General features: G+C 48.6%; 1 protein-coding gene across 1 annotated transcript; it reads right to left on the bottom strand.

Annotated features, from left to right (window-relative positions):
• Positions 1 to 1,434: 1,434 nt before the first annotated feature.
• On the bottom strand, positions 1,435 to 25,114 carry COMMD9 (COMM domain containing 9). The gene is made up of 6 exons (XM_072114399.1): positions 24,855 to 25,114; positions 19,730 to 19,855; positions 19,505 to 19,644; positions 19,163 to 19,197; positions 18,914 to 19,017; positions 1,435 to 1,696 (listed from the first exon to the last, which is right to left on the bottom strand). The coding sequence occupies exons 1-6, from the start codon at positions 24,915 to 24,917 to the stop codon at positions 1,556 to 1,558; spliced, it is 609 nt and encodes a 202-aa protein (XP_071970500.1). The 5' UTR covers positions 24,918 to 25,114; the 3' UTR covers positions 1,435 to 1,555.
• Positions 25,115 to 25,457: the final 343 nt, after the last annotated feature.

Raw genomic sequence — 25,457 nt, 5'->3', positions numbered from 1 at the left:
GCACAGCAGTGTGAGGTCTGATTACACCTCTCTCCAGGGACAGTACATAACACTGGCTGCAGAGAGCACAGAGCACAGCAGTGTGAGGTCTGATTACACATCTCTCCAGGGACAATACATAACACTGGCTGCAGAGAGCACAGAGCACAGCAGTGTGAGGTCTGATTACACATCTCTCCAGGGACAATACATAACACTGGCTGCAGAGAGCACAGAGCACAGCAGTGTGGGGTATGATTACACATCTCTCCAGGGACAATACATAACACTGGCTGCAGAGAGCACAGAGCACAGCAGTGTGAGGTCTGATTACACATCTCTCCAGGGACAATACATAACACTGGCTGCAGAGAGCACAGAGCACAGCAGTGTGAGGTCTGATTACACATCTCTCCAGGGACAATACATAACACTGGCTGCAGAGAGCACAGAGCACAGCAGTGTGAGGTCTGATTACACATCTCTCCAGGGACAATACATAACACTGGCTGCAGAGAGTACAGAGCACAGCAGTGTGAGGTCTGATTACACATCTCTCCAGGGACAATACATAATACTGGCTGCAGAGAGCACAGAGCACAGCAGTGTGAGGTCTGATTACACATCTCTCCAGTGACATAACACTGGCTGCAGAGAGCACAGAGCACAGCAGTGTGAGGTCTGATTACACATCTCTCCAGGGACAATACATAACACTGGCTGCAGAGAGCACAGCAGTGTGAGGTCTGATTATACATCTCTCCAGGGACAATACATAACACTGGCTGCAGAGAGCACAGAGCACAGCAGTGTGAGGTCTGATTACACATCTCTCCAGGGACAATACATAATACTGGCTGCAGAGAGCACAGAGCACAGCAGTGTGAGGTCTGATTACACTTCTCTCCAGGGACAATATATAACACTGGATGCAGAGAGCACAGAGCACAGCAGTGTGAGGTCTGATTACACATCTCTCCAGGGACAATACATAACACTGGCTGCAGAGAGCACAGAGCACAGCAGTGTGAGGTCTGATTACACATCTCTCCAGGGACATAACACTGGCTGCAGTGTGTAGGGTCACAGCTGCTGACAGGTTCCCTGTGGAGAGAATACAGAGGTGATGGTGGGGCTCGGATACACCACATTACAGGGATGTCACAGCTCGGGGATCGCTGAGGCTGCAGAAACCTTTTCTCCGACTCCATTGTCCTGGGAGAAGCTGAGGGAACGGAGCGGGAGCCGGGAACACAGGAAGAGTCACAGCGCCGCCTGCTGGAGAGGATGAAGAACTGCAGGCCTGGTCTATAATGACAAGCATTGTGAATAGCAGCCTGTCAATAATGTCACATTAAAGGGATTTCTGAGGCTACAGAACTGATGGCCCTTCCCATATCAGGGGGGTCCGGGAGACCTGAGCAGCGTCTACAGTAACAAATCTGCAGCCACACACCGGATATAGCAATATAATATTACACATACAATATTTACAGGAAATGCAGTTATATCTCCGGTCACATGACCTCTGCAGGGGTCACGACATCACATACAGGGGCTTCTAAGGGGTCACACACTACTTGCTCGCCACAGCAGAGAGCTGGTCCCTTATCCGGCCCAGTCCTTCCAGCATCGTGTCCAGAGTTTCCTTACTCAGCTCCATAGTCAGGGAGGAGATCGCCGGCTCCGACCCACACAGGTCCGAATCCTCCTGGATCTGGTAAACAAGTCACATAGGTCACATAGGATACACTGGAGACCCTGCACACAGCACACAGATAGTATAGACAGGCAGTGTGATGTCACATCTCATAGGATACACAGGAGACTCTGCACACAGCACACAGATAGTATAGACAGGCAGTGTGATGTTACATCTCATAGGATACACTGGAGACTCTGCACACAGCACACAGATAGTATAGACAGGCAGTGTGATGTTACATCTCATAGGATACACTGGAGACTCTGCACACAGCACACACAGATAGTATAGACAGGCAGTGTGATGTTATATCTCATAGGATACACTGGAGACTCTGCACACAGCACACAGATAGTATATACAGGGAGTGTGATGTCACATCTCATAGGATACACTGGAGACTCTGCACACAGCACACACAGATAGTATAGACAGGCAGTGTGATGTCACATCTCATAGGATACACTGGAGACTCTGCACACAGCACACACAGATAGTATAGACAGGCAGTGTGATGTCACATCTCATAGGATACACTGGAGACCCTGCACACAGCACACAGATAGTATAGACAGGCAGTGTGATGTCACATCTCATAGGATACACTGGAGACTCTGCACACAGCACACAGATAGTATAGACAGGCAGTGTGATGTTACATCTCATAGGATACACTGGAGACCCTGCACACAGCACACACAGATAGTATAGACAGGCAGTGTGATGTCACATCTCATAGGATACACTGGAGACCCTGCACACAGCACACAGATAGTATAGACAGGCAGTGTGATGTCACATCTCATAGGATACACTGGAGACTCTGCACACAGCACACACAGATAGTATAGACAGGCAGTGTGATGTTACATCTCATAGGATACACTGGAGACCCTGCACACAGCACACAGATAGTATAGACAGGCAGAGTGATGTTACATCTCATAGGATACACTGGAGACTCTGCACACAGCACACAGATAGTATAGACAGGCAGTGTGATGTCACATCTCATAGGATACACCGGAGACTCTGCACACAGCACACACAGATAGTATAGACAGGCAGTGTGATGTCACATCTCATAGGATACACTGGAGACCCTGCACACAGCACACAGATAGTATAGACAGGCAGTGTGATGTTACATCTCATAGGATACACTGGAGACCCTGCACACAGCACACAGATAGTATAGACAGGCAGTGTGATGTTACATCTCATAGGATACACTGGAGACCCTGCACACAGCACACACAGATAGTATAGACAGGCAGTGTGATGTCACATCTCATAGGATACACTGGAGACTCTGCACACAGCACACAGATAGTATAGACAGGCAGTGTGATATCACATCTCATAGGATACACTGGAGACCCTGCACACAGCACACAGATAGTATAGACAGGCAGTGTGATGTCACATCTCATAGGATACACTGGAGACCCTGCACACAGCACACAAATAGTATAGACAGGCAGTGTGATGTCACATCTCATAGGATACACTGGAGACTCTGCACACAGCACACAGATAGCATAGACAGGCAGTGTGATGTCACATCTCATAGGATACACTGGAGACTCTGCACACAGCACACAGATAGCATAGACAGGCAGTGTGATGTCACATCTCATAGGATACACTGGAGACCCTGCACACAGCACACAGATAGTATAGACAGGCAGTGTGATGTCACATCTCATAGGATACACTGGAGACCCTGCACACAGCACACAGATAGTATAGACAGGCAGTGTGATGTTACATCTCATAGGATACACTGGAGACCCTGCACACAGCACACAGATAGTATAGACAGGCAGTGTGATGTTACATCTCATAGGATACACTGGAGACCCTGCACACAGCACACAGATAGTATAGACAGGCAGTGTGATGTTACATCTCATAGGATACACTGGAGACTCTGCACACAGCACACACAGATAGTATAGACAGGCAGTGTGATGTTACATCTCATAGGATACACTGGAGACTCTGCACACAGCACACAGATAGTATAGACAGGCAGTGTGATGTTACATCTCATAGGATACACTGGAGACCCTGCACACAGCACACACAGGTAGTATAGACAGGCAGTGTGATGTCACATCTCATAGGATACACTGGAGACTCTGCACACAGCACACAGATAGTATAGACAGGCAGTGTGATGTTACATCTCATAGGATACACTGGAGACCCTGCACACAGCACACACAGGTAGTATAGACAGGCAGTGTGATGTCACATCTCATAGGATACACTGGAGACCCTGCACACAGCACACAGATAGTATAGACAGGCAGTGTGATGTCACATCTCATAGGATACACTGGAGACTCTGCACACAGCACACACAGATAGTATAGACAGGCAGTGTGATGTTACATCTCATAGGATACACTGGAGACCCTGCACACAGCACACAGATAGTATAGACAGGCAGTGTGATGTCACATCTCATAGGATACACTGGAGACTCTGCACACAGCACACACAGATAGTATAGACAGGCAGTGTGATGTTACATCTCATAGGATACACTGGAGACTCTGCACACAGCACACAGATAGTATAGACAGGCAGTGTGATGTTACATCTCATAGGATACACTGGAGACTCTGCACATAGCACACAGATAGTATAGACAGGCAGTGTGATGTCACATCTCATAGGATACACTGGAGACTCTGCACACAGCACACAGATAGTATAGACAGGCAGTGTGATGTCACATCTCATAGGATACACTGGAGACTCTGCACACAGCACACACAGATAGTATAGACAGGCAGTGTGATGTTACATCTCATAGGATACACTGGAGACCCTGCACACAGCACACAGATAGTATAGACAGGCAGTGTGATGTTACATCTCATAGGATACACTGGAGGCTCTGCACACAGCACACAGATAGTATAGACAGGCAGTGTGATGTCACATCTCATAGGATACACTGGAGACTCTGCACACAGCACACAGATAGAATAGACAGGCAGTGTGATGTCACATCTCATAGGATACACTGGAGACTCTGCACACAGCACACACAGATAGTATAGACAGGCAGTGTGATGTTACATCTCATAGGATACACTGGAGACCCTGCACACAGCACACAGATAGTATAGACAGGCAGTGTGATGTTACATCTCATAGGATACACTGGAGACCCTGCACACAGCACACAGATAGTATAGACAGACAGTGTGATGTTACATCTCATAGGATACACAGGAGACCCTGCACACAGCACACAGATAGTATAGATAGGCAGTGTAATGTTACATCTCATAGGATACACTGGAGAGACTGCACACAGCACACAGATAGTATAGACAGGCAGTGTGATGTTACATCTCATAGGATACACTGGAGACCCTGCACACAGCACACAGATAGTATAGACAGGCAGTGTGATGTCACATCTCATAGGATACACTGGAGACTCTGCACACAGCACACAGATAGTATAGACAGGCAGTGTGATGTTATATCTCATAGGATACACTGGAGACTCTGCACACAGCACACAGATAGTATAGACAGGCAGTGTGATGTCACATCTCATGGATACACTGGAGACTCTGCACACAGCACACACAGATAGTATAGACAGGCAGTGTGATGTCACATCTCATAGGATACACTGGAGACCCTGCACACAGCACACAGTATAGACAGGCAGTGTGATGTTACATCTCATAGGATACACTGGAGACCCTGCACACAGCACACACAGATAGTATAGACAGGCAGTGTGATGTTACATCTCATAGGATACACTGGAGACTCTGCACACAGCACACAGATAGTATAGACAGGCAGTGTGATGTCACATCTCATAGGATACACTGGAGACCCTGCACACAGCACACAGATAGTATAGACAGGCAGTGTGATGTCACATCTCATAGGATACACTGGAGACTCTGCACACAGCACACAGATAGTATAGACAGGCAGTGTGATGTCACATCTCATAGGATACACTGGAGACCCTGCACACAGCACACACAGATAGTATAGACAGGCAGTGTGATGTTACATCTCATAGGATACACTGGAGACCCTGCACACAGCACACACAGATAGTATAGACAGGCAGTGTGATGTCACATCTCATAGGATACACTGGAGACCCTGCACACAGCACACACAGATAGTATAGACAGGCAGTGTGATGTCACATCTCATAGGATACACTGGAGACCCTGCACACAGCACACAGATAGTATAGACAGTCAGTGTGATGACACATCTCATAGGATACACTGGAGACTCTGCACACAGCACACAGATAGTATAGACAGGCAGTGTGATGTTACATCTCATAGGATACACTGGAGACCCTGCACACAGCACACAGATAGTATAGACAGGCAGTGTGATGTCACATCTCATAGGATACACTGGAGACCCTGCACACAGCACACAGATAGTATAGACAGGCAGTGTGATGTTACATCTCATAGGATACACTGGAGACCCTGCACACAGCACACACAGATAGTATAGACAGGCAGTGTGATGTTACATCTCATAGGATACACTGGAGACTCTGCACACAGCACACAGATAGTATAGACAGGCAGTGTGATGTCACATACCATAGGATACACTGGAGACCCTGCACACAGCACACACAGATAGTATAGACAGGCAGTGTGATGTCACATCTCATAGGATACACTGGAGACCCTGCACACAGCACACACAGATAGTATAGACAGGCAGTGTGATGTCACATCTCATAGGATACACTGGAGACCCTGCACACAGCACACACAGATAGTATAGACAGGCAGTGTGATGTTACATCTCATAGGATACACTGGAGACCCTGCACACAGCACACAGATAGTATAGACAGGCAGTGTGATGTTACATCTCATAGGATACACTGGAGACCCTGCACACAGCACACAGATAGTATAGACAGGCAGTGTGATGTTACATCTCATAGGATACACTGGAGACTCTGCACACAGCACACACAGATAGTATAGACAGGCAGTGTGATGTTACATCTCATAGGATACACTGGAGACTCTGCACACAGCACACAGATAGTATAGACAGGCAGTGTGATGTCACATCTCATAGGATACACTGGAGACCCTGCACACAGCACACAGATAGTATAGACCGGCAGTGTGATGTCACATCTCATAGGATACACTGGAGGCTCTGCACACAGCACACACAGATAGTATAGACAGGCAGTGTGATGTCACATCTCATAGGATACACTGGAGACTCTGCACACAGCACACACAGATAGTATAGACAGGCAGTGTGATGTCACATCTCATAGGATACACTGGAGACCCTGCACACAGCACACAGATAGTATAGACAGGCAGTGTGATGTTACATCTCATAGGATACACTGGAGACTCTGCACACAGCACACAGATAGTATAGACAGGCAGTGTGATGTTACATCTCATAGGATACACTGGAGACCCTGCACACAGCACACAGATAGTATAGACAGGCAGTGTGATGTTACATCTCATAGGATACACTGGAGACCCTGCACACAGCACACAGATAGTATAGACAGGCAGTGTGATGTTACATCTCATAGGATACACTGGAGACTCTGCACACAGCACACAGATAGTATAGACAGGCAGTGTGATGTTACATCTCATAGGATACACTGGAGACCCTGCACACAGCACACAGATAGTATAGACAGGCAGTGTGATGTTACATCTCATAGGATACACTGGAGACTCTGCACACAGCACACAGATAGTATAGACAGGCAGTGTGATGTTACATCTCATAGGATACACTGGAGACCCTGCACACAGCACACAGATAGTATAGACAGGCAGTGTGATGTTACATCTCATAGGATACACTGGAGACTCTGCACACAGCACACAGATAGTATAGACAGGCAGTGTGATGTTACATCTCATAGGATACACTGGAGACCCTGCACACAGCACACAGATAGTATAGACAGGCAGTGTGATGTTACATCTCATAGGATACACTGGAGACTCTGCACACAGCACACAGATAGTATAGACAGGCAGTGTGATGTCACATCTCATAGGATACACTGGAGACTCTGCACACAGCACACACAGATAGTATAGACAGGCAGTGTGATGTTACATCTCATAGGATACACTGGAGACTCTGCACACAGCACACAGATAGTATAGACAGGCAGTGTGATGTCACATCTCATAGGATACACTGGAGACTCTGCACACAGCACACAGATAGTATAGACAGGCAGTGTGATGGCACATATCATAGGATACACTGGAGACTCTGCACACAGCACACAGATAGTATAGACAGGCAGTGTGATGTTACATCTCATAGGATACACTGGAGACTGCACACAGCACACACAGATAGTATAGACAGGCAGTGTGATGTTACATCTCATAGGATACACTGGAGACTGCACACAGCACACACAGATAGTATAGACAGGCAGTGTGATGTCACATCTCATAGGATACACTGGAGACTCTGCACACAGCACACACAGATAGTATAGACAGGCAGTGTGATGTTACATCTCATAGGATACACTGGAGACCCTGCACACAGCACACAGATAGTATAGACAGGCAGTGTGATGTTACATCTCATAGGATACACTGGAGACTCTACACACAGCACACAGATAGTATAGACAGGCAGTGTGATGTCACATCTCATAGGATACACTGGAGACTCTGCACACAGCACACAGATAGTATAGACAGGCAGTGTGATGTTACATCTCATAGGATACACTGGAGACTCTGCACACAGCACACAGATAGTATATACAGGCAGTGTGATGTCACATCTCATAGGATACACTGGAGACTCTGCACACAGCACACAGATAGTATAGACAGGCAGTGTGATGTTACATCTCATAGGATACACTGGAGACCCTGCACACAGCACACAGATAGTATAGACAGGCAGTGTGATGTCACATCTCATAGGATACACTGGAGACTCTGCACACAGCACACAGATAGTATAGACAGGCAGTGTGATGTCACATCTCATAGGATACACTGGAGACTCTGCACACAGCACACAGATAGTATAGACAGGCAGTGTGATGTCACATCTCATAGGATACACTGGAGACTCTGCACACAGCACACACAGATAGTATAGACAGGCAGTGTGATGTCACATCTCATAGGATACACTGGAGACTCTGCACACAGCACACAGATAGTATAGACAGGCAGTGTGATGTCACATCTCATAGGATACACTGGAGACTCTGCACACAGCACACAGATAGTATAGACAGGCAGTGTGATGTCACATCTCATAGGATACACTGGAGACTCTGCACACAGCACACAGATAGTATAGACAGGCAGTGTGATGTCACATCTCATAGGATACACTGGAGACCCTGCACACAGCACACAGATAGTATAGACAGGCAGTGTGATGTTACATATCATAGGATACACTGGAGACTCTGCACACAGCACACAGATAGTATAGACAGGCAGTGTGATGTTACATCTCATAGGATACACTGGAGACCCTGCACACAGCACACAGATAGTATAGACAGGCAGTGTGATGTCACATCTCATAGGATACACTGGAGACCTTGCACACAGCACACAGATAGTATAGACAGGCAGTGTGATGTCACATCTCATAGGATACACTGGAGACTCTGCACACAGCACACAGATAGTATAGACAGGCAGTGTGATGTCACATCTCATAGGATACACTGGAGACTCTGCACACAGCACACAGATAGTATAGACAGGCAGTGTGATGTTACATCTCATAGGATACACTGGAGACTCTGCACACAGCACACACAGATAGTATAGACAGGCAGTGTGATGTTACATCTCATAGGATACACTGGAGACTCTGCACACAGCACACACAGATAGTATAGACAGGCAGTGTGATGTTACATCTCATAGGATACACTGGAGACTCTGCACACAGCACACAGATAGTATAGACAGGCAGTGTGATGTCACATCTCATAGGATACACTGGAGACTCTGCACACAGCACACACAGATAGTATAGACAGGCAGTGTGATGTTACATCTCATAGGATACACTGGAGACTCTGCACACAGCACACAGATAGTATAGACAGGCAGTGTGATGTTACATCTCATAGGATACACTGGAGGCTCTGCACACAGCACACACAGATAGTATAGACAGGCAGTGTGATGTTACATCTCATAGGATACACTGGAGACCCTGCACACAGCACACAGATAGTATAGACAGGCAGTGTGATGTCACATCTCATAGGATACACTGGAGACTCTGCACACAGCACACAGATAGTATAGACAGGCAGTGTGATGTTACATCTCATAGGATACACTGGAGACCCTGCACACAGCACACAGATAGTATAGACAGGCAGTGTGATGTTATATCTCATAGGATACACTGGAGACTCTGCACACAGCACACAGATAGTATAGACAGGCAGTGTGATGTCACATCTCATAGGATACACTGGAGACTCTGCACACAGCACACAGATAGTATAGACAGGCAGTGTGATGTTACATCTCATAGGATACACTGGAGACCCTGCACACAGCACACACAGATAGTATAGACAGGCAGTGTGATGTCACATCTCATAGGATACACTGGAGACTCTGCACACAGCACACAGATAGTATAGACAGGCAGTGTGATGTTACATCTCATAGGATACACTGGAGACTCTGCACACAGCACACAGATAGTATAGACAGGCAGTGTGATGTTACATCTCATAGGATACACTGGAGACTCTGCACACAGATAGTATAGACAGGCAGTGTGATGTCACATCTCATAGGATACACTGGAGACCCTGCACACAATATACACAGATAGTATAGACAGGCAGTGTGATGTCACATCTCATAGGATACACTGGAGACTCTGCACACAATATACACAGATAGTATAGACAGGCAGTGTGATGTCACATCTCATAGGATACACTGGAGACCCTGCACACAGCACACACAGATAGTAAAGACAGGCAGTGTGATGTCACATCTCATAGGATACACTGGAGACTCTGCACACAGCACACAGATAGTATAGACAGGCAGTGTGATGTTACATCTTATAGGATACACTGGAGACCCTGCACACAGCACACAGATAGTATAGACAGGCAGTGTGATGTTACATCTCATAGGATACACTGGAGACCCTGCACACAGCACACAGATAGTATAGACAGGCAGTGTGATGTCACATCTCATAGGATACACTGGAGACCCTGCACACAGCACACAGATAGTATAGACAGGCAGTGTGATGTTACATGTCATAGGATACACTGGAGACCCTGCACACAGCACACAGATAGTATAGACAGGCAGTGTGATGTCACATCTCATAGGATACACTGGAGACTCTGCACACAGCACACAGATAGTATAGACAGGCAGTGTGATGTTACATCTCATAGGATACACTGGAGACTCTGCACACAGCACACAGATAGTATAGACAGGCAGTGTGATGTTACATCTCATAGGATACACTGGAGACTCTGCACACAGCACACAGATAGTATAGACAGGCAGTGTGATGTTACATCTCATAGGATACACTGGAGACTCTGCACACAGCACACAGATAGTATAGACAGGCAGTGTGATGTTACATCTCATAGGATACACTGGAGGCTCTGCACACAGCACACAGATAGTATAGACAGGCAGTGTGATGTCACATCTCATAGGATACACTGGAGACTGCACACAGCACACAGATAGTATAGACAGGCAGTGTGATGTCACATCTCATAGGATACACTGGAGACTCTGCACACAGCACACAGATAGTATAGACAGGCAGTGTGATGTTACATCTCATAGGATACACTGGAGACCCTGCACACAGCACACAGATAGTATAGACAGGCAGTGTGATGTTACATCTCATAGGATACACTGGAGACTGCACACAGCACACAGATAGTATAGACAGGCAGTGTGATGTTACATCTCATAGGATACACTGGAGACTCTGCACACAGCACACAGATAGTATAGACAGGCAGTGTGATGTTACATCTCATAGGATACACTGGAGACTCTGCACACAGCACACACAGATAGTATAGACAGGCAGTGTGATGTTACATCTCATAGGATACACTGGAGACCCTGCACACAGCACACAGATAGTATAGACAGGCAGTGTGATGTCACATCTCATAGGATACACTGGAGACTCTGCACACAGCACACAGATAGTATAGACAGGCAGTGTGATGTTACATCTCATAGGATACACTGGAGACTCTGCACACAGCACACAGATAGTATAGACAGGCAGTGTGATGTCACATCTCATAGGATACACTGGAGACTCTGCACACAGCACACACAGATAGTATAGACAGGCAGTGTGATGTCACATCTCATAGGATACACTGGAGACTCTGCACACAGCACACAGATAGTATAGACAGGCAGTGTGATATCACATCTCATAGGATACACTGGAGACTCTGCACACAGCACACAGATAGTATAGACAGGCAGTGTGATATCACATCTCATAGGATACACTGGAGACCCTGCACACAGCACACAGATAGTATAGACAGGCAGTGTGATGTTATATCTCATAGGATACACTGGAGACCCTGCACACAGCACACAGATAGTATAGACAGGCAGTGTGATGTCACATCTCATAGGATACACTGGAGACTCTGCACACAGCACACAGATAGTATAGACAGGCAGTGTGATGTCACATCTCATAGGATACACTGGAGACTCTGCACACAGCACACACAGATAGTATAGACAGGCAGTGTGATGTCACATCTCATAGGATACACTGGAGACTCTGCACACACCACACAGATAGTATAGACAGGCAGTGTGATGTCACATCTCATAGGATACACTGGAGACCCTGCACACAGCACACACAGATAGTATATACAGGCAGTGTGATGTCACATCTCATAGGATACACTGGAGACTCTGCACACAGATAGTATAGACAGGCAGTGTGATGTCACATCTCATAGGATACACTGGAGACCCTGCACACAGCACACACAGATAGTATAGACAGGCAGTGTGATGTCACATCTCATAGGATACACTGGAGACTCTGCACACAGCACACAGATAGTATAGACAGGCAGTGTGATGTTACATCTCATAGGATACACTGGAGACTCTGCACACAGCACACACAGATAGTATAGACAGGCAGTGTGATGTCACATCTCATAGGATACACTGGAGGCTCTGCACACAGCACACACAGATAGTATAGACAGGCAGTGTGATATTACATCTCATAGGATACACTGGAGACCCTGCACACAGCACACAGATAGTATAGACAGGCAGTGTGATGTTACATCTCATAGGATACACTGGAGACTCTGCACACAGCACACAGATAGTATAGACAGGCAGTGTGATGTCACATCTCATAGGATACACTGGAGACCCTGCACACAGCACACAGATAGTATAGACAGGCAGTGTGATGTCACATCTCATAGGATACACTGGAGGCTCTGCACACAGCACACAGATAGTATAGACAGGCAGTGTGATGTTACATCTCATAGGATACACTGGAGACTCTGCACACAGCACACAGATAGTATAGACAGGCAGTGTGATGTCACATCTCATAGGATACACTGGAGGCTCTGCACACAGCACACAGATAGTATAGACAGGCAGTGTGATGTTACATCTCATAGGATACACTGGAGGCTCTGCACACAGCACACACAGATAGTATAGACAGGCAGTGTGATGTTACATCTCATAGGATACACTGGAGGCTCTGCACACAGCACACACAGATAGTATAGACAGGCAGTGTGATGTTACATCTCATAGGATACACTGGAGACCCTGCACACAGCACACAGATAGTATAGACAGGCAGTGTGATGTTACATCTCATAGGATACACTGGAGACTCTGCACACAGCACACACAGATAGTATAGACAGGCAGTGTGATGTTACATCTCATAGGATACACTGGAGACCCTGCACACAGCACACAGATAGTATAGACAGGCAGTGTGATGTCACATCTCATAGGATACACTGGAGGCTCTGCACACAGCACACAGATAGTATAGACAGGCAGTGTGATGTCACATCTCATAGGATACACTGGAGACCCTGCACACAGCACACACAGATAGTATAGACAGGCAGTGTGATGTTACATCTCATAGGATACACTGGAGACTCTGCACACAGCACACACAGATAGTATAGACAGGCAGTGTGATGTCACATCTCATAGGATACACTGGAGACCCTGCACACAGCACACACAGATAGTATAGACAGGCAGTGTGATGTTACATCTCATAGGATACACTGGAGACTCTGCACCCAGCACACACAGATAGTATAGACAGGCAGTGTGATGTTACATCTCATAGGATACACTGGAGACCCTGCACACAGCACACAGATAGTATAGACAGGCAGTGTGATGTTACATCTCATAGGATACACTGGAGACTCTGCACACAGCACACAGATAGTATAGACAGGCAGTGTGATGTTACATCTCATAGGATACACTGGAGACCCTGCACACAGCACACAGATAGTATAGACAGGCAGTGTGATGTTACATATCATAAGATACACTGGAGACTCTGCACACAGCACACAGATAGTATAGACAGGCAGTGTGATGTCACATCTCATAGGATACACTGGAGACTCTGCACACAGCACACACAGATAGTATAGACAGGCAGTGTGATGTCACATCTCATAGGATACACTGGAGACCCTGCACACAGCACACAGATAGTATAGACAGGCAGTGTGATGTCACATCTCATAGGATTCACTGGAGACCCTGCACACAGCACACAGATATTATAGACAGGCAGTGTGATGTTGCATCTCATAGGATACACTGGAGACCCTGCACACAGCACACAGATAGTATAGACAGGCAGTGTGATGTTACATCTCATAGGATACACTGGAGACTCTGCACACAGCACACAGATAGTATAGACAGGCAGTGTGATGTTACATCTCATAGGATACACTGGAGACTCTGCACACAGCACACAGATAGTATAGACAGGCAGTGTGATGTTACATCTCATAGGATACACTGGAGACTCTGCACACAGCACACAGATAGTATAGACAGGCAATGTGATGTTACATCTCATAGGATACACTGGAGACCCTGCACCCAGCACACAGATAGTATAGACAGGCAGTGTGATGTTACATCTCATAGGATACACTGGAGACTCTGCACCCAGCACACAGATAGTATAGACAGGCAGTGTGATGTTACATCTCATAGGATACACTGGAGACCCTGCACACAGCACACACAGATAGTATAGACAGGCAGTGTGATGTTACATCTCATAGGATACACTGGAGACCCTGCACACAGCACACAGATAGTATATACAGGCAGTGTGATGTCACATCTCATAGGATACACTGGAGACCCTGCACACAGCACACAGATAGTATAGACAGGCAGTGTGATGTTACATCTCATAGGATACACTGGAGACTCTGCACACAGCACACAGATAGTATAGACAGGCAGTGTGATGTTACATCTCATAGGATACACTGGAGACCCTGCACACAGCACACAGATAGTATAGACAGGCAGTGTGATGTCACATCTCATAGGATACACTGGAGACTCTGCACACAGCACACAGATAGTATAGACAGGCAGTGTGATGTCACATCTCATAGGATACACTGGAGACCCTGCACACAGCACACACAGATAGTATAGACAGGCAGTGTGATGTCACATCTCATAGGATACACTGGAGACCCTGCACACAGCACACAGATAGTATAGACAGGCAGTGTGATGTTACATCTCATAGGATACACTGGAGACCCTGCACACAGCACACAGATAGTATAGACAGGCAGTGTGATGTCACATCTCATAGGATACACTGGAGACCCTGCACACAGCACACAGATAGTATAGACAGGCAGTGTGATGTCACATCTCATAGGATACACTGGAGACTCTGCACACAGCACACAGATAGTATAGACAGGCAGTGTGATGTTACATCTCATAGGATACACTGGAGACCCTGCACACAGCACACACAGATAGTATAGACAGGCAGTGTGATGTTACATCTCATAGGATACACTGGAGACCCTGCACACAGCACACAGATAGTATAGACAGGCAGTGTGATGTCACATCTCATAGGATACACTGGAGACCCTGCACACAGCACACAGATAGTATAGACAGGCAGTGTGATGTCACATCTCATAGGATACACTGGAGACCCTGCACACAGCACACAGATAGTATAGACAGGCAGTGTGATGTTACATCTCATAGGATACACTGGAGACCCTGCACACAGCACACAGATAGTATAGACAGGCAGTGTGATGTTACATCTCATAGGATACACTGGAGACCCTGCACACAGCACACAGATAGTATAGACAGGCAGTGTGATGTCACATCTCATAGGATACACTGGAGACTCTGCACACAGCACACAGATAGTATAGACAGGCAGTGTAATGTTACATCTCATAGGATACACTGGAGACCCTGCACACAGCACACAGATAGTATAGACAGGCAGTGTGATGTCACATCTCATAGGATACACTGGAGACTCTGCACACAGCACACAGATAGTATAGACAGGCAGTGTGATGTTACATCTCATAGGATACACTGGAGGCTCTGCACACAGCACACAGATAGTATAGACAGGCAGTGTAATGTTACATCTCATAGGATACACTGGAGACCCTGCACACAGCACACACAGCTAGTATAGACAGGCAGTGTGATGTCACATCTCATAGGATACACTGGAGACTCTGCACACAGCACACAGATAGTATAGACAGGCAGTGTGATGTCACATCTCATAGGATACACTGGAGGCTCTGCACACAGCACACAGATAGTATAGACAGGCAGTGTAATGTTACATCTCATAGGATACACTGGAGACCCTGCACACAGCACACACAGCTAGTATAGACAGGCAGTGTGATGTCACATCTCATAGGATACACTGGAGACTCTGCACACAGCACACACAGATAGTATAGACAGGCAGTGTGATGTCACATCTCATAGGATACACTGGAGACCCTGCACACAGCACACAGATAGTATAGACAGGCAGTGTGATGTTACATCTCATAGGATACACTGGAGACCCTGCACACAGCACACAGATAGTATAGACAGGCAGTGTGATGTCACATCTCATAGGATACACTGGAGACCCTGCACACAGCACACAGATAGTATAGACAGGCAGTGTGATGTCACATCTCATAGGATACACTGGAGACTCTGCACACAGCACACAGATAGTATAGACAGGCAGTGTGATGTCACATCTCATAGGATACACTGGAGACCCTGCACACAGCACACACTGATAGCATAGACAGGCAGTGTGATGTCACATCTCATAGGATACACTGGAGACTCTGCACACAGCACACAGATAGTATAGACAGGCAGTGTGATGTTACATCTCATAGGATACACTGGAGACTCTGCACACAGCACACAGATAGTATAGACAGGCAGTGTGATGTCACATCTCATAGGATACACTGGAGGCTCTGCACACAGCACACACAGATAGTATAGACAGGCAGTGTGATGTTACATCTCATAGGATACACTGGAGACCCTGCACACAGCACACAGACAGTATAGACAGGCAGTGTGATGTCACATCTCATAGGATACACCGGAGACTCTGCACACAGCACACACAGATAGTATAGACAGGCAGTGTGATGTTACATCTCATAGGATACACTGGAGACCCTGCACACAGCACACAGATAGTATAGACAGGCAGTGTGATGTCACATCTCATAGGATACACTGGAGACTCTGCACACAGCACACACAGATAGTATAGACAGGCAGTGTGATGTCACATCTCATAGGATACACTGGAGACCCTGCACACAGCACACAGATAGTATAGACAGGCAGTGTGATGTTACATCTCATAGGATACACTGGAGACTGTGCACACAGCACACACAGATAGTATAGACAGGCAGTGTGATGTTACATCTCATAGGATACACTGGAGACCCTGCACACAGCACACAGACAGTATAGACAGGCAGTGTGATGTCACATCTCATAGGATACACCGGAGACTCTGCACACAGCACACACAGATAGTATAGACAGGCAGTGTGATGTTACATCTCATAGGATACACTGGAGACCCTGCACACAGCACACAGATAGTATAGACAGGCAGTGTGATGTCACATCTCATAGGATACACTGGAGACTCTGCACACAGCACACACAGATAGTATAGACAGGCAGTGTGATGTCACATCTCATAGGATACACTGGAGACCCTGCACACAGCACACAGATAGTATAGACAGGCAGTGTGATGTTACATCTCATAGGATACACTGGAGACCCTGCACACAGCACACAGATAGTATAGACAGGCAGTGTGATGTTATATCTCATAGGATACACTGGAGACTCTGCACACAGCACACAGATAGTATAGACAGGCAGTGTGATGTTACATCTCATAGGATACACTGGAGACCCTGCACACAGCACACAGATAGTATAGACAGGCAGTGTGATGTCACATCTCATAGGATACACTGGAGACTCTGCACACAGCACACAGATAGTATAGACAGGCAGTGTGATGTTACATCTCATAGGATACACTGGAGGCTCTGCACACAGCACACACAGATAGTATAGACAGTCAGTGTGATGTTACATCTCATAGGATACACTGGAGACTCTGCACACAGCACACAGATAGTATAGACAGGCAGTGTGATGTTACATCTCATAGGATACACTGGAGACCCTGCACACAGCACACACAGATAGTATAGACAGGCAGTGTGATGTCACATCTCATAGGATACACTGGAGGCTCTGCACACAGCACACACAGATAGTATAGACAGTCAGTGTGATGTTACATCTCATAGGATACACTGGAGACCCTGCACACAGCACACAGATAGTATAGACAGGCAGTGTGATGTTACATCTCATAGGATACACTGGAGACCCTGCACACAGCACACAGATAGTATAGACAGGCAGTGTGATGTCACATCTCATAGGATACACTGGAGACTCCAGTGAATGCACTTACCTTCATGTTCAGTAGACAGGTAGGTACGGCCATTTTTGTGACGGAGTCTGACGAGGTCTTGATGTCCACTAACCAGTCCATATCCACCAGACGCGGCAGAGAGACTATAGGAGAGACGCAGCAGAGTATAAATCACCTTCATTTGTGTCTCCTGCTGCAGTAACCCCTACAGCTCGGGTGCTGCTCTCTACTGTTCTCTGTTATCAGCCAATCCTCCTATCACTAGTTTATGTGCAGGCGCATACTTACTGCTTGTGTTCTGCGCTTCGCTTCTCCAGGCCGATCTGCAGGGAGATAACAGAAGTTATAGATGATAGCATTGTGTCATATAACGGCTCAGAAATGTCTCCCATGTACGGTGGAGGCAGCCATATTTGTGGAGCCTGGATTATACTATAGACTTATACACTGATACATTGTCCCATTCTCCAGTCTACACTGGATACAATTGATTAGAAAGGTTCCATTCACTGGCAGGAAGCAGAAGCACTGACTTGTTACTTGTGTTTATCTGAAGGCTTCTTAACTTATCCCATGTGAGACCCCAAGATGATCCCTCCTCGCCCCCTGCCCGGGATGCTCCCTACTCACACATTGTCCAGGAGGATCTTGGTCAGGAGATTCTTCAGGTTCTGGTGGAAGTCGTCTGGGAAGACGGAGAGGATCTGTTCTGCGGAGGTCAGACCCCTGTGCACCACGTGGCGGGAGAGTGAGTGCACCGCATGGATGACCTGGCAGGAGGGCAGGAGCAGAGGTTACAGCGCAGGGGCACAAACATTTTATCCTGACAGTAGGGATCGGGGACAACGTCCTCACCTGAGACGCCTCCTCCGCAGTCACCGACAAATGGGACGACACATTGTCAATCAGCGGGGCGGAGCCAAGGGCGGAGCGAGGGAAAGCCTCCCGAAACAGCTTCTGGACCACATCCTTGGAGGAGGCCTGAGACAGCGGGAGACAAGACACTGCAACAAACCCTCAGCTGGGAGAAGTAAGAGCTCCTCCAACGACTGAGCATGATGGTACTTGTAGTCCTCCCATGTAACATACAGACCCCCCCCCTCTATGCTGGGACTTGTAGTCCTCCCATGTAACATACAGACCCCCCCCCTCTATGCTGGGAGTTGTAGTCCTCCCATGTAACATACAGACCCCCCCCCCTCTATGCTGGGAGTTGTAGTCCTCCCATGTAACATACAGACCCCCCCTCTATGCTGGGAGTTGTAGTCCTCCCATGTAACATACAGACCCCCCCCTCTATGCTGGGAGTTGTAGTCCTCCCATGTAACATACAGACCCCCCCCTCTATGCTGGGAGTTGTAGTCCTCCCATGTAACATACAGACCCCCCCCCCTCTATGCTGGGACTTGTAGTCCTCCCATGTAACATACAGACCCCCCCTCTATGCTGGGAGTTGTAGTCCTCCCATGTAACATACAGACCCCCCCTCTATGCTGGGAGTTGTAGTCCTCCCATGTAACATACAGACCCCCCCCTCTATGCTGGGAGTTGTAGTCCTCCCATGTAACATACAGACCCCCCCTCTATGCTGGGAGTTGTAGTCCTCCCAGGTAACATACAGACCCCCCCCTCTATGCTGGGAGTTGTAGTCCTCCCATGTAACATACAGACCCCCCCCCCCTCTATGCTGGGAGTTGTAGTCCTCCCATGTAACATACAGACCCCCCCCTCTATGCTGGGACTTGTAGTCCTCCCATGTAACATACAGACCCCCCCCCTCAATGCTGGGAGTTGTAGTCCTCACATGTAACATACAGACCCCCCCCTCTATGCTGGGAGTTGTAGTCCTCCCATGTAACATACAGACCCCCCCCCTCTATGCTGGGACTTGTAGTCCTCCCATGTAACATACAGACCCCCCCCCTCAATGCTGGGAGTTGTAGTCCTCACATGTAACATACAGACCCCCCACTATGCTGGGACTTGTAGTCCTCACATGTAACATACAGACCCCCCCCCTATGCTGGGACTTGTAGTCCTCCTACGTAACATACAGACCCCCCCCTCTATGCTGGGACTTGTAGTCCTCCCATGTAACATACAGACCCCCCCCCCTCTATGCTGGGACTTGTAGTTCTCCCATGTAACATACAGACCCCCCCCCCCTCTATGCTGGGACTTGTAGTCCTCCCATGTAACATACAGACCCCCCCCCTCTATGCTGGGAGTTGTAGTCCTCCCATGTAACATACAGACCCCCCCCCTATGCTGGGAGTTGTAGTCCTCCCATGTAACATACAGACCCCCCCTCTATGCTGGGAGTTGTAGTCCTCCCATGTAACATACAGACCCCCCCCCTCTATGCTGGGAGTTGTAGTCCTCCCATGTAACATACAGACCCCCCCCCTCTATGCTGGGAGTTGTAGTCCTCCCAGGTAACATACAGCCCCCCCCCCTCTATTCTGGGAGTTGTAGTCCTCACATGTAACATACAGACCCCCCCCCCTATGCTGGGACTTGTAGTCCTCCCATGTAACATACAGACCCCCCCCCCCTCTATGCTGGGAGTTGTAGTCCTCCCATGTAACATACAGACCCCCCCCCCCTCTATGCTGGGACTTGTAGTCCTCCCATGTAACATACAGACCCCCCCCCCTCAATGCTGGGAGTTGTAGTCCTCACATGTAACATACAGACCCCCCACTATGCTGGGACTTGTAGTCCTCACATGTAACATACAGACCCCCCCCCTATGCTGGGACTTGTAGTCCTCCCATGTAACATACAGACCCCCCCCCCCCTATGCTGGGAGTTGTAGTCCTCCCATGTAACATACAGACCCCCCCCCCCCTATGCTGGGAGTTGTAGTCCTCCCATGTAACATACAGACCCCCCCTCTATGCTGGGAGTTGTAGTCCTCCCATGTAACATACAGACCCCCCCCCTCTATGCTGGGACTTGTAGTCCACCCATGTAACATACAGACCCCCCCCCCTCTATGCTGGGAGTTGTAGTCCTCACATGTAACATACAGACCCCCCCCCCTATGCTGGGACTTGTAGTCCTCCTACGTAACATACAGACCCCCCCCTCTATGCTGGGAGTTGTAGTCCTCCCATGTAACATACAGACCCCCCCCTCTATGCTGGGAGTTGTAGTCCTCCCATGTAACATACAGACCCCCCCCCCCTATGCTGGGAGTTGTAGTCCTCCCATGTAACATACAGACCCCCCCCTCTATGCTGGGAGTTGTAGTCCTCCCATGTAACATACAGACCCCCCCCCCTATGCTGGGAGTTGTAGTCCTCCCATGTAACATACAGACCCCCCCCCCCTCTATGCTGGGAGTTGTAGTCCTCACATGTAACATACAGACCCCCCCCCCCCCTATGCTGGGACTTGTAGTCCTCCTACGTAACATACAGACCCCCCCCCCTCTATGCTGGGACTTGTAGTCCTCCCATGTAACATACAGACCCCCCCCCTCTATGCTGGGAGTTGTAGTCCTCCCATGTAACATACAGACCCCCCCCCCTATGCTGGGAGTTGTAGTCCTCCCATGTAACATACAGACCCCCCCTCTATGCTGGGAGTTGTAGTCCTCCCATGTAACATACAGACCCCCCCCCTCTATGCTGGGAGTTGTAGTCCTCCCATGTAACATACAGACCCCCCCCCCTCTATGCTGGGAGTTGTAGTCCTCCCAGGTAACATACAGCCCCCCCCCTCTATTCTGGGAGTTGTAGTCCTCCCATGTAACATACAGACCCCCCCCTCTATGCTGGGACTTGTAGTCCTCCCATGTAACATACAACCCCCCCCCCTCAATGCTGGGAGATGTAGTCCTCACATGTAACATACAGACCCCCCCCCCTCTATGCTGGGACTTGTAGTCCTCCCATGTAACATACAGACCCCCCCCCTCAATGCTGGGACTTGTAGTCCTCCCATGTAACATACAGACCCCCCCCCCCTCTATGCTGGGAGTTGTAGTCCTCCCATGTAACATACAGACCCCCCCCCCCCCTCTATGCTGGGAGTTGTAGTCCTCCCATGTAACATACAGACCCCCCCCCCCTATGCTGGGAGTTGTAGTCCTCCCATGTAACATACAGACCCCCCCTCTATGCTGGGAGTTGTAGTCCTCCCATGTAACATACAGACCCCCCCCCCTCTATGCTGGGAGTTGTAGTCCTCCCATGTAACATACAGACCCCCCCCCTCTATGCTGGGAGTTGTAGTCCTCCCAGGTAACATACAGCCCCCCCCCCTCTATTCTGGGAGTTGTAGTCCTCCCATGTAACATACAGACCCCCCCCCCCCCCTCTATGCTGGGACTTGTAGTCCTCCCATGTAACATACAGACCCCCCCCCCTCTATGCTGGGACTTGTAGTCCTCCCATGTAACATACAGACCCCCCCCCTCAATGCTGGGAGTTGTAGTCCTCACATGTAACATACAGACCCCCCCCTCTATGCTGGGACTTGTAGTCCTCCCATGTAACATACAGACCCCCCCCTCAATGCTGGGACTTGTAGTCCTCCCATGTAACATACAGACCCCCCCCCCTCTATGCTGGGACTTGTAGTCCTCCCATGTAACATACAGACACCCCCCCCTCTATGCTGGGACTTGTAGTCCTCCCATGTAACATACAGACCCCCCCCTCTATGCTGGGACTTGTAGTCCTCCCATGTAACATACAGACACCCCCCCCCCCCTCTATGCTGGGACTTGTAGTCCTCACATGTAACATACAGACCCCCCCCCCCTATGCCGGGACTTGTAGTCCTCCTACGTAACATACAGACCCCCCCCCCCTCTATGCTGGGAGTTGTAGTCCTCCTACGTAACATACAGACCCCCCCACTATGCTGGGACTTGTAGTCCTCCCATGTAACATACAGACCCCCCCCCCTCTATGCTGGGACTTGTAGTCCTCCCATGTAACATACAGACCCCCCCCCCTCTATGCTGGGAGTTGTAGTCCTCACATGTAACATACAGACCCCCCCCCCCCCTATGCCGGGACTTGTAGTCCTCCTACGTAACATACAGACCCCCCCCCCTCTATGCTGGGAGTTGTAGTCCTCCCATGTAACATACAGACCCCCCCCTCTATGCTGGGAGTTGTAGTCCTCCCATGTAACATACAGCCCCCCCCCTCTATTCTGGGAGTTGTAGTCCTCCCATGTAACATACAGACCCCCCCCCCCTCTATGCTGGGACTTGTAGTCCTCCCATGTAACATACAGACCCCCCCCTCAATGCTGGGAGTTGTAGTCCTCACATGTAACATACAGACCCCCCCCCTCTATGCTGGGACTTGTAGTCCTCCCATGTAACATACAGACCCCCCCCCCCCTCAATGCTGGGACTTGTAGTCCTCACATGTAACATACAGACCCCCCCCACTATGCTGGGAATTGTAGTCCTCCCATGTAACATACAGACCCCCCCCCCCTCTATGCTGGGAGTTGTAGTCCTCACATGTAACATACAGACCCCCCCCCCCCCTCTATGCTGGGACTTGTAGTCCTCCCATGTAACATACAGACCCCCCCCCCCCTCAATGCTGGGACTTGTAGTCCTCCCATGTAACATACAGACCCCCCCCCCCCTCAATGCTGGGACTTGTAGTCCTCACATGTAACATACAGACCCCCCCTCTATGCTGGGAGTTGTAGTCCTCCCATGTAACATACAGACCCCCCCCCCCCACTATGCTGGGACTTGTAGTCCTCCCATGTAACATACAGACCCCCCCCCCCCCTCTATGCTGGGAGTTGTAGTCCTCCCATGTAACATACAGACCCCCCCCCTCTATGCTGGGACTTGTAGTCCTCCCATGTAACATACAGACCCCCCCCCCTCCCTCTATGCTGGGACTTGTAGTCCTCCCATGTAACATACAGACACCCCTCCCCCCCCCCCTCTATGCTGGGAGTTGTAGTCCTCTCTCCCTCCTCCGTCTCTCACCTTTAACAAGAGCTGCAGACTAGTGAACCCTTCCTCCGGCAGAGCCGCCATCTCTCCTGTCATGTGACTCGGTGGTCACGTGCTCCTGTCATGGCTGCGCCGCGGCAGCGCAAAGCATCTTGGTAGATGTAGTTTACAAGGCGCGGCCTTGCACTTAGAGCGCGGGGATGAGGGCCGGGGCCTGGGGTGGTTTCCTCTCCGTTACACCTCTGCTACTCTCTGCCATAGACGACCTGTCAGAGGCTGCGGCCTAGAGGAGGGGAGCGGCGGCTCAACATGGTCCAATCCTGTCACTGCTTTCATTTAACTTCTCATTGTGAGCCTGGTTGTGATTGGTTACTGGAAAATAAGACTGTCCTGATTCGCTTACAGCAGCCAATGGGATTTTATCTAAGGGAAAGATTATTGGGCCAGAAAGTGCACAAAAAATGTGGTTTCCAATAGCAACCGATTGCAAAAAGTAAAATTTTGTCGATTATGGTGGTTTTCTCTTTTCAGTTATATGGATAAAGTGGGCTATCGCCTTTCTATATGGATCAGTGGTCCTACAGGCCTAGAGTTTAGATTACTACTCCCCCTTAAAGTCACAGCCCTGTTTTGGGA

This window comes from Engystomops pustulosus, chromosome 7, assembly GCF_040894005.1.
Source record: "Engystomops pustulosus chromosome 7, aEngPut4.maternal, whole genome shotgun sequence".
Classification (NCBI taxonomy): domain Eukaryota; kingdom Metazoa; phylum Chordata; class Amphibia; order Anura; family Leptodactylidae; genus Engystomops; species Engystomops pustulosus.
The sequence above is the reverse complement of the archived record's forward strand: the minus strand, read 5'-3'. Positions and strand labels throughout refer to the sequence as shown.

What these genes read in the sequence shown, in the direction of transcription:
- COMMD9 (XM_072114399.1), bottom strand. Translation starts at nt 24,917, where the DNA reads ATGACAGGAGAGATGGCGGCTCTGCCGGAGGAAGGGTTCACTAGTCTG. An exon ending in GTCTGCAGCTCTTGTTAAAG is followed by an intron (nt 19,856 to 24,854) that starts GTGAGAGACGGA and finishes CCGCTGTCTCAG; the next exon opens with GCCTCCTCCAAGGATGTGGT. An exon ending in AAGATCCTCCTGGACAATGT is followed by an intron (nt 19,198 to 19,504) that starts GTGAGTAGGGAG and finishes ATCTCCCTGCAG; the next exon opens with ATCGGCCTGGAGAAGCGAAG.